General features: G+C 50.8%; 1 protein-coding gene across 4 annotated transcripts in view; it reads right to left on the bottom strand.

Annotated features, from left to right (window-relative positions):
• NEURL1B (neuralized E3 ubiquitin protein ligase 1B) overlaps positions 1 to 14,623 on the bottom strand; it is a 130,452-nt gene that overhangs the window by 35,397 nt on the left and 80,432 nt on the right. For 3 of the 4 annotated variants that reach the window (XM_080398206.1, XM_080398205.1, XM_080398208.1), the window contains one exon: positions 1 to 14,623. This exon is cut by the window's right edge. The exons of the other annotated variant lie outside the window; for it this stretch is intronic. In XM_080398206.1, the coding sequence (XP_080254332.1) occupies positions 1 to 31 (31 nt within the window). In that variant the 5' untranslated portion in view covers positions 32 to 14,623. 4 annotated transcript variants of the gene reach the window in all.

Consider the following 14,623-nt stretch of genomic DNA (forward strand, 5'->3'; position numbering starts at 1 on the left):
CTGCCAGGGTCTTGTGCACCGTGTTGCCCATCGCTCCGCTCCGCGGCGCGGCGGACCCCGGGGCGGCCCGCGCTCGGCAGGGCCATGGACAGCGCCCGCCTCCCGCCGCCGCGCCCGGCCGCACCGCCCCCGCCCCGCCCCGCCCCCGGCGGAGCCGCGTGAGCCCGCCCCGCCCCCGCCCCGCCCGCCCCGCCCCGCCCCGGCTGCGGCAGCGGCAGCGGCTCGGCCCGGGAGCGGCCGCGCTCCGCCCCGCGGGGGCAACAGCGGGGGCGCGCAGCCACGGCAGGGCCGGCCGCTGCCACCGGGCGGCGGGGGCGCACGGGCCCGGCGAAGCCGCCTTGTGCCTCTCTCCGCCAAAACCGGCGTCGGTGTCCCGTAGGGGAAAAAATCAAAGGGTCGGGAGAGCGGGAGGGCCCCGCTGGCAACTCCAGCTTCACCCTCGGGATAGACCTTTCCATCGGCAAAACCTTCCCAAAGGGACCGGGCCGCTCGGGGGTCGCCGGGGGCCGCCGCCAGCCCCTGTCCCTGAGCTCCCCTCGCTGCCGGCGGCCGCGGCGGGGACACCCCCGCCCAGCCGCAGCGCTGCCCCCCGGGCACGGCGGTGTGGCGTTAGCGGCCCGTGAAGCACAGCGACAGCGGGGTGACAGGGGACACCCCGGCCGACAGCTGGAAGCGTGCCACCGACCAGATTTGCCTCACAATTTCTCTCTCCCCCGATCCCACGCATGCAAGCCCGTTTCTAGCCCCACCAGGGAAGGGCACGGGCTTCCTCCTTCCCTCTTCCCGGTCACGTCCGTGCTGCTGCGGGGTGATGCTGCCGAGCCTTTCTTCCCCCAGCCAGTCTTCCCAGCTTGAAGGGTGGAGAAATGGGAGCATCGGACCTACAAAATGCGCTGCCACCAACCTGCGGTGCAGAGTGTTCGGGAAAATCCACCGTGTCCCTTAGCAGAAGTTAGGTCTGGGGACTATCACATGTCCTGGGACACAAAAAAAAAGTGGAAGGAGGGGGAGAGCCAAGGACCAAAAGCTCAATGGCTTTGCAGAGCTCAGGCGCTGATCTATTGTAGGGAAGCGAAAATAACAAGCCTTTAATCTCCAGATCACGTTGAACAGGTCAGGTGTGGCTCGGGAGATGAGAAGAGACAGAAAAAGCCAATTTCCAGTATTTTTTTGCTATCATATGGATGTTAAAAATGGGATTATTGAACGAGACACTAGCAGCTGTTCTTCAAAGCGCTTGCACCCATCTGCTGTCTCCTTAGGTTAGCTATATGTCTCTGGTGCCCTGAGCTGCGTGTACACCAGGCAGGAGCTGGCAGAGGGCAGGAGCCGGCTGCAGCACACAGGGAGCAGGGGAGGGGAGCAATGTCATCTCACGGACACAACACAGAGGGGAAAGTCCTTGTTTCACGAGACAGCGGGGGAATGGGAGGCTTGGGCTAATTCCCAGCTGGTTTCCCTCAGCAGGGAGTGGTAGTTGTTATTTTAGGGCTTAAATGAGCCTTAAAAAGCCAGAGGCAGTAGAGGGGCTCTCGGCAGCTGGGTCTCTGCGGCTGCCTGGGGGGTGCTGGGGCAGCCCACGTGTGTGCCATGTGTGGGCTGTGTGCCACCTCCCCGGGGGACGCGCCGTGGCCATCCTCCCACACCCCGACCGCACCAACCCAGAGATGGTTGCTGCCTGTCCCAAGGGTGTTCCAGCCCTTCCTCCTCCCCAAAACCAAGGTAAAAATAGAAGACAATAAAATGGAAGTGCACATCCTTAGGACACGGAGGCAGCCTCCAGGAACGCAATCAACACTTCTACTTTTGGCATTGTAAAAATGTAGAGTTTGTTAAAATAACCCGCTTCACATAATGCGAAACAATAAGCATGAGAAATAGTTCGGTGAGGATGACTTCACCCTCCCCAGAAACCACACTGAGAAAGTACAAGCAAACCAGAAACCGACACTGTGTGGGGACTGAAAGGCAATGCAAAGTCACTGCTCAGCCTGGAGAAATGCAGCAAGGAAGCCAACTGTCCCAACCAAGGAAGCACAAATGAAAGCTCATTAGCATTTTAAAATCCTTTCTGCTCCAGCAAGTTTTGATAACTATCGATAACACACTTCAGTAATTTCTTCTGCAAGCCTGACAGATGGCTGCCTCTCTAAAGAAATCCCCTTCCCTCTCTCACCCCCATTTTGATCAAGGGACGGGGTGACCTGCATGTGCGTGTTATTTGCTTTGGTATCTGCGTTTTCACCTAAGCTCCTTCCTAGTATTTTTTATTACTAGATCTTAAACCATTTTGCAGACAAGGTGAGTAACATTATCCTTACTTTGTAAGTGATGAAACCAGGGCACAAGGAACCCAGGAGACACGTACAAGTTCACCCCATTGGCCATTGGCGGACTTGGGAGCAAAGCTGGGCAGCAGAGGAGCCACAAAACACTTACTGTGTTGGATCCAGCTTAGAATCGTAGAATCATTTAAGTTGGAAAAGACCTTTGAGATCATCAAGTCCAACTGTTAACACAGGACTGCCAAGTCTACCAGTAAACGATGTTGCTAAGCACCACCATCTACGCATTTTTTTAATACCTCCAGGGCTGGACACTTTTAGCCACACACACTGTATTGCTGCTTCTCCCTCTCCATTTTCTATTGCCCCCTGTAAAAAATTCACCTTAGTGGGATCAGCACAGTAAGATCAGGATAATACCACGCAAAGGAGAAAGTCTCTGGAAGGTGTTTTGTATTACACTGATACCAGACATCTGCTTCCCAGCTCACTTTAATCACCTCTAAATCTTCCTGGGTATGGATGTGTACCCAGGCCTTTAAAATATAGGGCAAAAAAAGAAAAGACAGAAAAACTTCTTTCTGAATGAAAAATGGGATGTATTCTACCTGAGGTTTGTCACAGACAGGGGTATGATGCAAACCCTCCTATAGCCACGTACACAGGCCAGACCTCTCACGAGAGGGTATGGGCTGTACTGACTGCAAGCAGTCACATGAGCACACTCGTATAAATGAAGTGTTTCTGGAGATGGAAATAGCTTACAAAGCTAAATTTCCACTGATTGATACTAGCATAAGGTGTAACTCTCCTTACGGCATCAGACTGGTTGCATTGTCTTTGTAAGTCTCTCAGGGGCTCGAGTTTTGGGGGATGAAAGACCTTACGAGATAGAAGGTATCACCGCTAGCAGCTGCCATTCTTGTCTATGTAACAGATGGCAGTAAATAATGACAGACTCATCTCTTTCAGCAGCAGTGAGATAAAACGCTGGGAAATCTGTCTGTCTTTCCCCTTCAGGGCAGCAAGCCCTCCTGAGCTTGGGCAGAGCAACCTCAGATGCCCGGTTGTAGCTGCAGTGGGGCGCAGCTTCTCTGGCCCGCAGAGCAAGGCTGCAGTCGCCCCGCTGCTGGCTGCCGCCCAGCAGGCACCAGTTCTATGCCTCCACTCTCAAACTGGCCCGTTCTGTCTTGTTCACAGCTGAGCTCCACTGAAAACCTGGGGACCTCCCTAAATCTCTGTCTTTTGCTGAAGACCAGATTGCTGCTTGCAGACGTTTCCCTCCAGAGCTGTGTATAACCCCGCTCCACAGCCTGGGGGCTGTCACCTCTCACTCCGGTTTCACACCCCTGCACTGTCAGTTCTTTTTTCCTCTTCTCGGTGACTCTGAATCTGAGTAGACGTTTGAAGCACCCGTTTCTCTTTCAGCCCCATCTGTCTGGAGCTCTGAGACTGTCCAAACCACTTCCATTTCCATCACATCTCACCTTGAAACCTCCCTTTCCCTCCCCTACTTGGCAGGAGCTCCCTGGGAATTCTCAGAGACTGCAGACAAAAGATACCCTGGAAAAATACGTGAGTTGACTGCACAAGCCTACAATGCTCTTCCAGCATGCAAATACCACCATGTCTACAAGAGTGCGGTTACTCCGACATGCACACCAGTGACATGCGATACATCATCTTCAGCAAGTACATAGCCAGCGTGGATGCACCAAGCAGTATCATGGAAATAATTCCTTCCTACTGACACACGCACAGCAAAAAGCTCGTTTCAGTAGCTGTCCTGAATGGTGTTATGTGCTTCCCCCCCTACAGAAGTCACGTTCCTGCCAGCACCTTGTCTTTCCTGCCCTCATCCTACTGCCTGAAGTGATTGTCCGGGAGAGAGCAGATTTGACTGATAAAAGCACATGTTACTCGTCTCACAACTTCCCAGCTTCTGCAACTCACCTATGGAAGGAGAGTATTAATAAGCCTTACTCCCACTTGGAGGGGAAAAAAAAAACAACTGTTCCCTGAATTCCCATAATACACATTTAAGAGGTATTTGTTTAGGAGGGATACGTGTACAGAGCGTCCTCCAGCACCGCGCAAAGCCATCCTGCCACCCACGTCTTCCAACTGCTGAAAGCAATTACTTTCCTCCCCTGCTCTCAGCACTAGTACAGGATGCGCAGGGTCTCCACAGGTCACGCACAGAAACTGGGTTTTACAATTTTTTTTCCTCTAAGAAATCAAGGGAAGCAGGAGTTTCCAGCACAACAGTAGGAAAATCTTCCAAAGAGCTTCTTGAACTGGCCTTGACTACGCAGCAATTGAAGCTGTTTCCTGATCCAAGTCCTTACTGCCTGCTGGACATTTGGCTGCTGTGAGGCTTATTTACCCAAAGCAAGGTAGATTAAACCTCATTTTCTGGGAGATAGGGCAGAATGGTGCCGGGCCAGAGGTGACCCATGGGATCTGATGCAGACAGGGAAATGCAACCCACAGAGATGGACCGGTCCCATGGTCAAACAAGCCTTTCGTGGCTTCAAAAGAAGCAGTGACCATCTGCCCTGACCACACTTCTATATTCGAAGTGCAGCAAGTGGCTATGATATGCGCCAGCCACGCAGCATATGGAAAAGTCATCTCTGACGAGATACCAGAGCAACTCTCAGCTGGAGAACACGTGGGCATTCCTGGCAAAAAGGGCTCCGCGATGGATTCCTCAGCCATGGGAATTACAGACCAGGCAGAATGAGGAAAAGGAAATGGTGAAACCACAATGCAGCAAAACATGGTTCAATGTCACTTGCACAAGCCACGTCCCAAATGTCTTTGGTAAGTGTAGCCACACAGTCCCCAAATGGCAGCAGAGGCAGTCCGAAGGGCAGCAGCCGGGGTTTCAGTGAGGACAAGGTGGCTGCAGGGAGGGGCAAGGAGAACGGAGCCAGCAGAGAGGAAGCGGCAATGGGGAGACCCAGTGAAAGCAACTTCTGGGAAGAGTGTAGTTGGGCTGATTGCTCTGCCACGTTGTTAATTGCTTTAGATAAACTGCACTTTCTCTCCAGAGAACCCAAAAGCACCACCTTGGGTTGTTCCCCACCCTTTCCATAGGGCATGGGGAGAAGAGGGGCTTGTGGCAATGACGGAACACAGGTCCAACCCTGCAGCCCTAGAGGCACCAGCACCGCTGGGAGGTGCTCCCTCTGCTAGTCCCAGACAACTGCCCTTTCCTTCAGCGGGGGCAGAGGGTGGGTTGGGCCCATGTAAGGAAGAATTTCCAATTTAGAAACAAACAGAGGCAGTTCCTATTATTGTTAGTGGAATGTCAGCATCTCTGGTCCCAAGCACCACTGTCAACAAACAGGCTCACAAACGCTCCTTCAGCATCAGCCAAAATAAAATCCATGAAAGCATCTATAACTCAGCATTCAACAGACACATAACAAGCTCTCCTTTTTCTTTTTAAATCCAGTCTTGTCCACGTAATTTTAACATAAAGGAACTGGATGTGGGCTGTGTTATCAAATGAGTCATCATTTTATGTGACAGTGTAATATGATTTAGAGAATTCTTGGCACACCAGTATGGATTATGCATTATAATCTCTTCATTTGGACTGTTAGTGCTGTACAGCAGTGACTGGAGCAGGAGGGAAGAGCAGGTTATCTGAATTACAGTCCTAGCTCTGCTCCTGCCTTGCTGTGTGACCTTCACAAATTGGTTACCCTCCTTCTGCCTTACTTTCTTCGTCTGCAAAGCAGAAATGCCTGTGTCTTACAGCAGGGCTAGCCAATGTTTGCAGGAGATCTGAAGAACGTTACATAAGCGCACATTATTATTTTAATAGGGGAAGAAAAGCTGAAGGACTTTGTTTCAGATGCAACAGGCTGATCTTGGGAAGTACTATCAGAACCACTAGGACACAGTCTCTGGGTGCTGTACACCAGCCACAAGCTAATTGGAGATAACGAACGATTTTCAGAAACATGAGGAATAGGAAGTGCTTACAGGAAACCTAGAGCTTTGCAGACTGGGACTCTTCAGAAAATGAGCATAATTTCTAATAAACATTGATATGCAGAAGATAAATAAAAACCCTTGGGGAAACTCCTCTCCCGTCCCCCAGACACTGCATGGTGATGTAGTCTTGACAAGCAATATTGGCTCAGCAGCCCTGGAAGTGAGACCAGCTATCATCTACTGACAGGGAAGCCCAGGCAGGGGCAGCTGGAGGAGGACCTGCCGCCTCCAGGGCAGAGGCTGCGTTTGGCAGTCAGGTAATGATCCATGAGGATGATGAGCAGCCACCCCGGAGGAAATGGAAGCGTGTGTGAGTCAGGAGCTGTGGACACTTGTCCACTTCAGGCTGGACTAAAAGTACCAGATTCCGTTTACCCAGTCCCACTTGTCAGAGCGGAAAAGTTTGGGATCAGAGTGTGCTCAGGAGATCCAAACAAACAAACCCAGAGCCTAACATCTGCAACTGTTACTCCTGACCCCCCCTAAGCTTTCCGTTCCCTCTGTTTTTGGTAAATATAAACTGGCCCCTATTTAGCAAAGGGTCACTGGGCAGGGAGGAGACCGGGTACCCATTTGCAAAGCTACCCCGTTCCCTTTGGCTAGCTGCCTTCTGAGTCCGTGATGCCTGGCTTTGTCTGTGCCATTCACGCAGCCCCTGGTCTGGTATTAGCAGGGAGTGTTTCTACAGGCGGGGAGGATGCATTTTGTGAGTCACAAATACCACGTGAAGAATTTTGGGAGACGGAGAAATCCTCCCCAGAGAGAAAAAGAAAACCATCCAGAAGAAATGAAAAAAGCACAATCTACGTTCACTGGCAGGAGGGTTTCTTCTGAGCTTTTTAAAGAGCAGCATGCTGCTGCCAAGGCAAATCTGTCAGAATCGGGACACAGATAACTGGCCTTTCCTGGGGCTGACTGACACCCAACTTCTTCCTAATCAAGGAGGAGAGGATGCTGTGACAGACAAAGCAGGCAGACAGCAATGGTTGGCCTCTGGGAGCTCTTTGGGGAAGGGATGACAAGCGAGAAGACAAACATAGGATGTCTGTCCACGCTTCGAGCTCTCTCGCCTGTTACTCATTTCCCCAGACAGGGCAGTGACTGAAAGACCACTTTTAAATGCCGTAGATGATAATATTTTACATTTTAGGAGTGCATGGGAAAAAAAAAACAACCAAACAAACGTAAACCCGTGTATACTACCTCCAACACCTTCTAAACATGGGACCAACTTGCTAAGTCTCTACTTGGGAGTTATTCTCCTGAAATTAAATAGGAAAAGCAGGCAGGGGACACCTGATAGTGCAGAAAACTGTCAAGGAAAAAACCATCTCTCACTTTCTGCTTGACCTTCCCAATCTTTTCACACATAGTGTAGCAAAAGGGAGTTGACCCTTGATGGCTCGTAGTTAATTTGTAAGCAGGAAGCTCTGTGCTCCAGGGATGCCTGTGCTGCCGTGCCAGCTGTCCAGGCACAAAGCTGTGGCCTGAGGGGCTGTGGGGGAGCTCTGCATGGGCCAGGGGCAGAGCACTGCCCACCAAAACCCTGCACCTCTGCTTGGCTGGCCATGCCATGCCGGCCACACAGGGACTGCGTGCGGCCACCCACCACCACATCAGCTAGGAGGAAAAACGCTCTCAGGGGCCAGCAAGGCAGATAGAGCATCCACATGGAAACAAGCAAAGGCTTTTGTTCTGCACACCTCCTGCATTCCATTCAGCGCACCCAGCACAAGCGAGACGGGAGATGAGTCAAAGCTCTCACATCGGGTGAGCCTCTCCAGGGGCTCAGCCATGGTGCTCCTGGTTACAGTGAGATCAGCGCCTGCCTCGCCGCAGCTCCGCGCAGTGCCGCCTGCACACTCACCCCCACTGCTTGCACGCTGCGCTCAGCGAAGGAGCCCGCAGCCCACCGCCCATGCCTGCTTCACCCAGAGCTGCCAGGGAGATGGACTCACCATGGCATTTGCCTGGAACCGCAGAACCACCCGTGGGGATTTATGGAGAGAACTCAAACCAGCGCGAGTGCAGGCTCAGGATGTCCCACAGCCACTGTGCTGCTCTTGGCCTGGGATCGCATCAGCCCACACAGGCACTGTAGGGACTGCCATGTGATCTAACAGTTCTTCTCTGGTGGCTTTCCTAGAAGAGATAGTCCCCAGGCACAGCCTCAGCCAGCAGAAAACATGTCTTTGGCTGAGGGATTCAGGTTTGCCTTTCCTGTGGGCTCCTCCTTTAGCTTGCCTCAGGGAGGCGGCCGTGCAGAGCATCGTTTCTGCTGGTACCCCAGTGCTGCATGAAGGCCACCGGATTGGGCAGTGGAAGGACTCTCTGGGGAACAAACATGGTAGCTTCTCAGGGCAGTTGGCTACTGAACCATCCCCTCCCTGCTCAGAGCATCTCCCAGAAGACCCCTGTCGCAGAATAGGTTCTTGCAGGGCCCTTCTGCAGCACCTGTCTCAGCTCTAAGGTTGGTGCCGACTCCCACCATCAACACCCCTCCTCCAAAACCCACCAGTGCCAAAGTGGGGCAAAGCCTGTCAAAAAGTCCAGCCAAATCAGCACAAACACAGCAGAGCACCTTCTGAGCAGAACGGCAGGAAGAGGCAGCAATGGGCACAGTGGAGCAAGGACTGGGATGGACAGCAGAAGCTTACAGCAGCGATGCCACCAAACACCCTGTGGTTTTAAACCAGAACCCATGCATTGCTTATGTAAAAAAGCCCATTAGGCTAGAGGAGAACCCAAATAAGAGAAACTCACTGCACTTTCCTTTAACTGTGAACACATCGGAGCAGCGTGAATGTTGTTATTCCCTTTGTGAGTTCTAGCTCTAGCCCTCACAACAAACATTATCTCCTGTTTTCCCCAGATTGTCCTTCTAGAGCTGTGGCATCAAATCCTGACTCCATGTGCAAAACACTGCTGCCTTTATCCCTAGCCCTGAGAACGTGAAATCAAATGACAAAGAATCCAATCTCAGCTGTCTTCTTTGGGGCAGAACAAGACATGATTTATAGATTTATATACACACATGCCCATCTATTCATCCTCTTAGCAAACAGTTCATGAAGTGTGCCTTAAGCCTTTCTGAATCGCGCAATTCTCTGCTTAGACAATCAATCCCTAACTGAGAGTCTGCAGGGAAAGACATCATGTTGCTGGAATGCTGCAGAAGCTGTTGCATATACTGTTCTCTTTGTTGAGAATAGCATCTTTGCCTTGGATATATTTTTTTTTTTCCTCCTTAGCCATTTGATTTCATGAAATGGGGCCCAGTTCCAGCAGACAAGAAGAACATAGCTAGATTTTGCTTCTCCTTTCCTGAAAGGCTGAGAAACCAGATTTAAAAAATGTGCTTAGTGGGCGTTTGGTGGGACGAATTCTCTCTCATAGTTCGGCATTTTTGAGATAGAGAGAGAGAGAGCAACAGTTACATTGCATATGGTGCTTGGTTTTCCTGCTATAGCAGGTAGCCTAGAGAGTTGCCGCTTCCCCTGCCATGAAAAAGATCATAGGAGCTGTTTTAATTAAAAAAAAAAAATATCTGAAAAAGGCTTCAGGTTAGACGTTCTGTCAGAAAGGCTCAGTGCAGAATTTTGTAGAAATTCATCCAGTGCTTGCATGTAATGGAAAGCAAATTATACCTTGACAGCAACCTAAAGGGCAGGTAGCTCTCGGGGGCATGGCCTCTTTCATTGTCTACAGTCTAGCACCAAACACAACAGGGATTCCCGGTACATGGCTGGGGCTATTGCGCACTTGCCTATAACCATAGTAACAATAATAACCCTTCTGAGAAACATCTGATTTGCCTCTCATACAGACTTCAAAACCAGATGTAGCTCCCGTGGACAGAAGATGGATGACAGCAGGATCAAAGTTTCTACACACATTTGAGTCTAAGGGCATCATTCAGCATTACTGTCCTTGCAGAGCTAGCAGAAAGGACAAATGAGCATCAAGGCAAGTTTGAATCCTTCCCTGTCCTCTGATGCCACCCATGGCAGTGATGGCCCCAGCAACTGTCTGGCCAAGCCTCTCCTCTGCATCCCCATTATGGAGAAAAGGCATTGGAGCTTGGGTGGAGACACCATAAAAACCAAGGGTGATTCCACTGTAACCAGTGATCTTAAACCACTGCAGAGTAACTGGTGTGAAGACCTGGCTGACTCATCACACCAGGCATTTGCACACTCGGTTTGCAGGAACACAGACAGGTGGAAATCTCCCTTTGCTGCTGGGAGAGGGTTAGGAGGTCGTCTACGGAACAGACAAAAGGAACAAAGCAGAAAGAGTCCTAATGGATGACGTTCCTGTTTCCTTGCATTCTTATTAGAGAAATAAAAAGTGGAAAAAACAATTGCCAAGATGTGCTACTTCTGTAGAATTGTCTCCAAATTAAATGCATGTCCATGTTCTACAAAGCATCAGTAACTCCTAAAGTCTGCTGATTATTTTTAGCTGCCAATTTTATAGACTTCCCAGGAGATACTGGCCTAAACCTGCTATTTCAGCTATTAAGTAAAGAGAGAGAATATTTTTATTTAAAAATCCAAAACACCCCCATAAGACTTAACAACTTAGACTGAAGATAACAGCCTCATAGCCATGAAACATGGTTTTAAAGAGACTCCAATAAATAGCTTCAGTTACCAAATCTCACCTCTGTGTTGCATATGCTAGGCAAACTCTTTCCTCTCCATTCACAGGGAAGCCTCTTTCCACCACCCAGTTGCAGAAATCCATCCTTTTAACCAACCCACACCTCCGCATCATCCAGCTTTCTGCTCTGCTTCCACGTGGGTCACTGCAGCTCCCGGCACAGGGCACCTGACAGCACGGGCAGCGAGTGCATCATCCCAGCTCAGCTCATAGCACAAACATCAGTCCAGAGCAGTGCCAGCCCTCCCGAAGATCAGCAATAATGCTGGGGTAGCTGTACAATAAGCCTAGCAATTGTTTTATCAGTGACTTGACTTATGTCTATTTACCTCCATTTTAATTTTTAACAATTTCTTGTAATGAATCCCAAGCCTGAGACTAACTGCGAGGGCAGGGAAGTTCCCCAGAGCCAGTTTCTGATGGCAGTGCATGCATCCGTGTCTGTGTGCAAGCGTTCAGAGAGGAACCTGCCTGCTGGATCGAGTTCCCTGTGGATACCATCAGGAGGGCTGTCTGTTAAGGCTGCACTCCACTCAGAGGACTATGTCCCAGCGAGCACTGAAGACCATGAGCTTGCACCAGTTAAGACCCTACACCTGCATCTGGTCAGTTTTTCTCCCATATACAAGACCGAGGTCTGAATCTTGATGCCTTTTCCTCTATGACGTGGAGCAGGATACAGGATTTCTCTCTTCCTTTGAGGCACTTTGAGAGAGGCAGCTGAAAGACAACTACTACAGCACCACGTGGATTTGGGGATGTTTACAAAACTGCAGAAATCGGAGCTGTCTAATAGAGGGAGAACGCTGAATTCATTACGCCCCCAGATTGGGTTTGGGCTCAAAGAAATTTCAGATGACGAGGATATTACGAAACTTAAAAGGACATTAAAGCCTTTCTTTTGTGGTGCCAGAGGACCAGCCTTTTGGCTTGACATTCAGCCCTTCCCTTTGAAAAGGCTAAGCCCCATCCCAGGCTTTGCATGCTCACAAACAAGGACAACGCTGGCATGTCACAGCGCATCCTTGCCTTGTGAAGCGCACACCAAAGCCAGCATGAGGGTGAGAGGTAACGTAGGGGCTTGGCTTTTCCCAAGGGGCCAGCCCCAATGCGTGCCAAAGCTGATGTACAGTCCTGGCAGCTGACTTTCCCAGGAGAAGGGCTTGGCAACGTCTGGAAAACAGCTCTTTCCAAAGCAACTCACACAGACAGGAGAAAAATGAGGTCTCCTCAAGCAGCAATATCTAAAAAACATTTCTGTAAGTTTTTTAATAGTTTTTTCCCATTCCAGGGCTCAGGTAGCACATCCAGAGCAGTGAGGTGAGCTGCGGCTCCCTGCGGAAGCTTGTCACATTGGCCAGGGAGGACTCGGCACGGCTTCCTGGGCTGAGGTGTGAGGTGATGCTGGGACACCTCAGCTGTGTGCACAAGTCGGGATGGATCCAGAAGAGCTGCCGCTGCTACCCCTGGATGTGCTAAGGGATGGGGATGTGCGTGCAAGTGAACTGAACTGTGCGCTGGCACGGGGCTGTGCATGGCTGTCTGGACCATCTCAGCCAACTCATAGGTCTCTCTCAGAAGCCGTGGTCGAAGCTCTGCAACTATTGACTTCAGCAGCTTCTTGAATGAAAGTTGTGCTGATGGGCGTGGCATGGGAGAACCATTCAATCCCTTCATCTTCCAGCTAGTTCAGCTCTTTTACTCTTGGACCAGCTTCACACTGGCCAGCAGGTATGTGGCTCCAAGTCCCTTGGTTGTGGCAGACAGCTTTCTTCATCACACACCTATTCTGGCTCATGTCACTGGTGGGATCCTTTGGCCTGGCCTGGGTTTGCTCAGGGTAAGAACTACACTGAGTTTTCAGATTAAACCAACAGAAAATTTGTCATTGATTTTCCTATGGCCGCAAACTCACTCTGTATTTTAAAACCACATCTGTTCTGAATGGAAGGACCCATTCAAGCAGTGCACTTTGTTACTGAAGGGTTTTATTTAAAGAAAAGAGGAAGCAGCATCTATTATATATCTCTGTGCAGTGAAAAGTAGGCGATGTCACACAATACTTGTGATACCTCTAGGTATTAAAGACAACGGTTTGCTAGACATCATCGTCTTTACTGCCTGGCAAGGACTAAGCCTGCTGCCTTCCCTATACTCTTGGCTTACACTGGCCCATCCATCACCTGCCTTTTTAACTGGCAATGATGAGGAAATTATGCATGTGAGCAGCCATGTGCACCACAGGGTGTAATTCCTGATGTCCCACAGCAAACATTTTTCCTGGTGCTAGCAGGTGTTTCAATCTTTCATCTGGACTTTTATGAACAGTGCTACTGGGTATCTCTTTCCAGCTGCTCCCACTATCTAGCTGTCAGCTGCGTGCCAGCTGAAGGAAAGGAAAAAAAAAAAAACCAAACACCAAGGAAGGTTTCTGGGGCATCTGAAGCAGCTCAGTGGGCACTGCCATCGCCTTGCAGCTTGGCCTTGAAGGCTGGTAGGGGAAGAACACACGAGGGTGGTAGCTAGACCAGCTGCTGGTTCCCTCAGACTTGGTGGGTTGTGTTTGTGCTGCAGCAGCCAGCACAGCACGGAGCAGCTCATCCACAAAGCTGTAGGGAGGGGTGGAGGAGGACCGGACAAGTGGGTCACTCAGCTGCCGTCCCCCCAAGTTCATATGGTCTAAACTCCACCCAAATAACAAGACAGTGGTCCCCCCTTCTTCCTGCTTCCAAGCAAAGCTGCCCACAGCACGGAATATAGGCTTGTCCCTGCAGCTCAAAGAAACAAGTCACAAGTGCTCAGGCTCTGCCTTCTCAGGAGGGGTTTTCATGACACATTTTTCCCATGCATCTCCGTGCTTCGTAAAATACAAACAAGCCTCAGAGCACTCCGAGGAGGTGGTGGCTGCTGTATTGCATTTCTACACTGAGAAACCAGGGCGCAGAGATGTCACGGAGCTGGTCACAGCCCACTGAAGTCACTGGGAAAGTCTCCTGCTGCTTCAGTGGGAACTGGGTTGGGGCCTCCAGCCTTCTCCAGGTGGGGAAGCCCCTGGCACAGATAAGCAAAGTCTGCTGTTGCACAACCAGGGGAATGGCACCCTGTTGAGCAGCTCTCCCAAGGTGCAAGAGGACTCTGTGTTAGGAAGGAACAGGATTGGAGCGGGTGCCCCAGAGCGGCACCACTTCACATGACATGTTCTGCATCACGGCAGGAGAGGGCTGGCCAAGTCCCTTTCCATTCACCGTGCACCCAGCCTAGTAGAAGATATTGATTCCTAGAATCAGTGTGGCTTTATCAGCAGACTTTGACCTACAGCCTCTCCCAAGATATTCCTGGGCCACAGATAGCCCTGCTCAGCCTGGAGCTGCAGCACTCTCCTGCCCTGGTCCTGGACAGGACTCCAGGTTGCCCTGTGTACAGAAGGGCTCTGGGCTGCTGGCAAACTTCACATCGGGCTCCAAAACAACTCTCATCTCTGAGCTGGGCCAGCCCCAGAAGCCAGCTCACCATAAACCGAAAGGTCAGACCACATAGTGCATTCAGCAACACTCTGATCAGAGCAGTCTGTAGTGGATGGTATTTCTGGGCCTGCAGCCATCTAAAGTCCCCAGCAATTAGGGAGGCAGGGTCCTGAGTCTCCCTCTGAAACAAGGCAAATC

The sequence above is a fragment of the Falco punctatus genome (assembly GCF_963210335.1).
Source record: "Falco punctatus genome assembly, chromosome: 8".
NCBI classification, from domain to species: Eukaryota; Metazoa; Chordata; class Aves; order Falconiformes; family Falconidae; genus Falco; species Falco punctatus.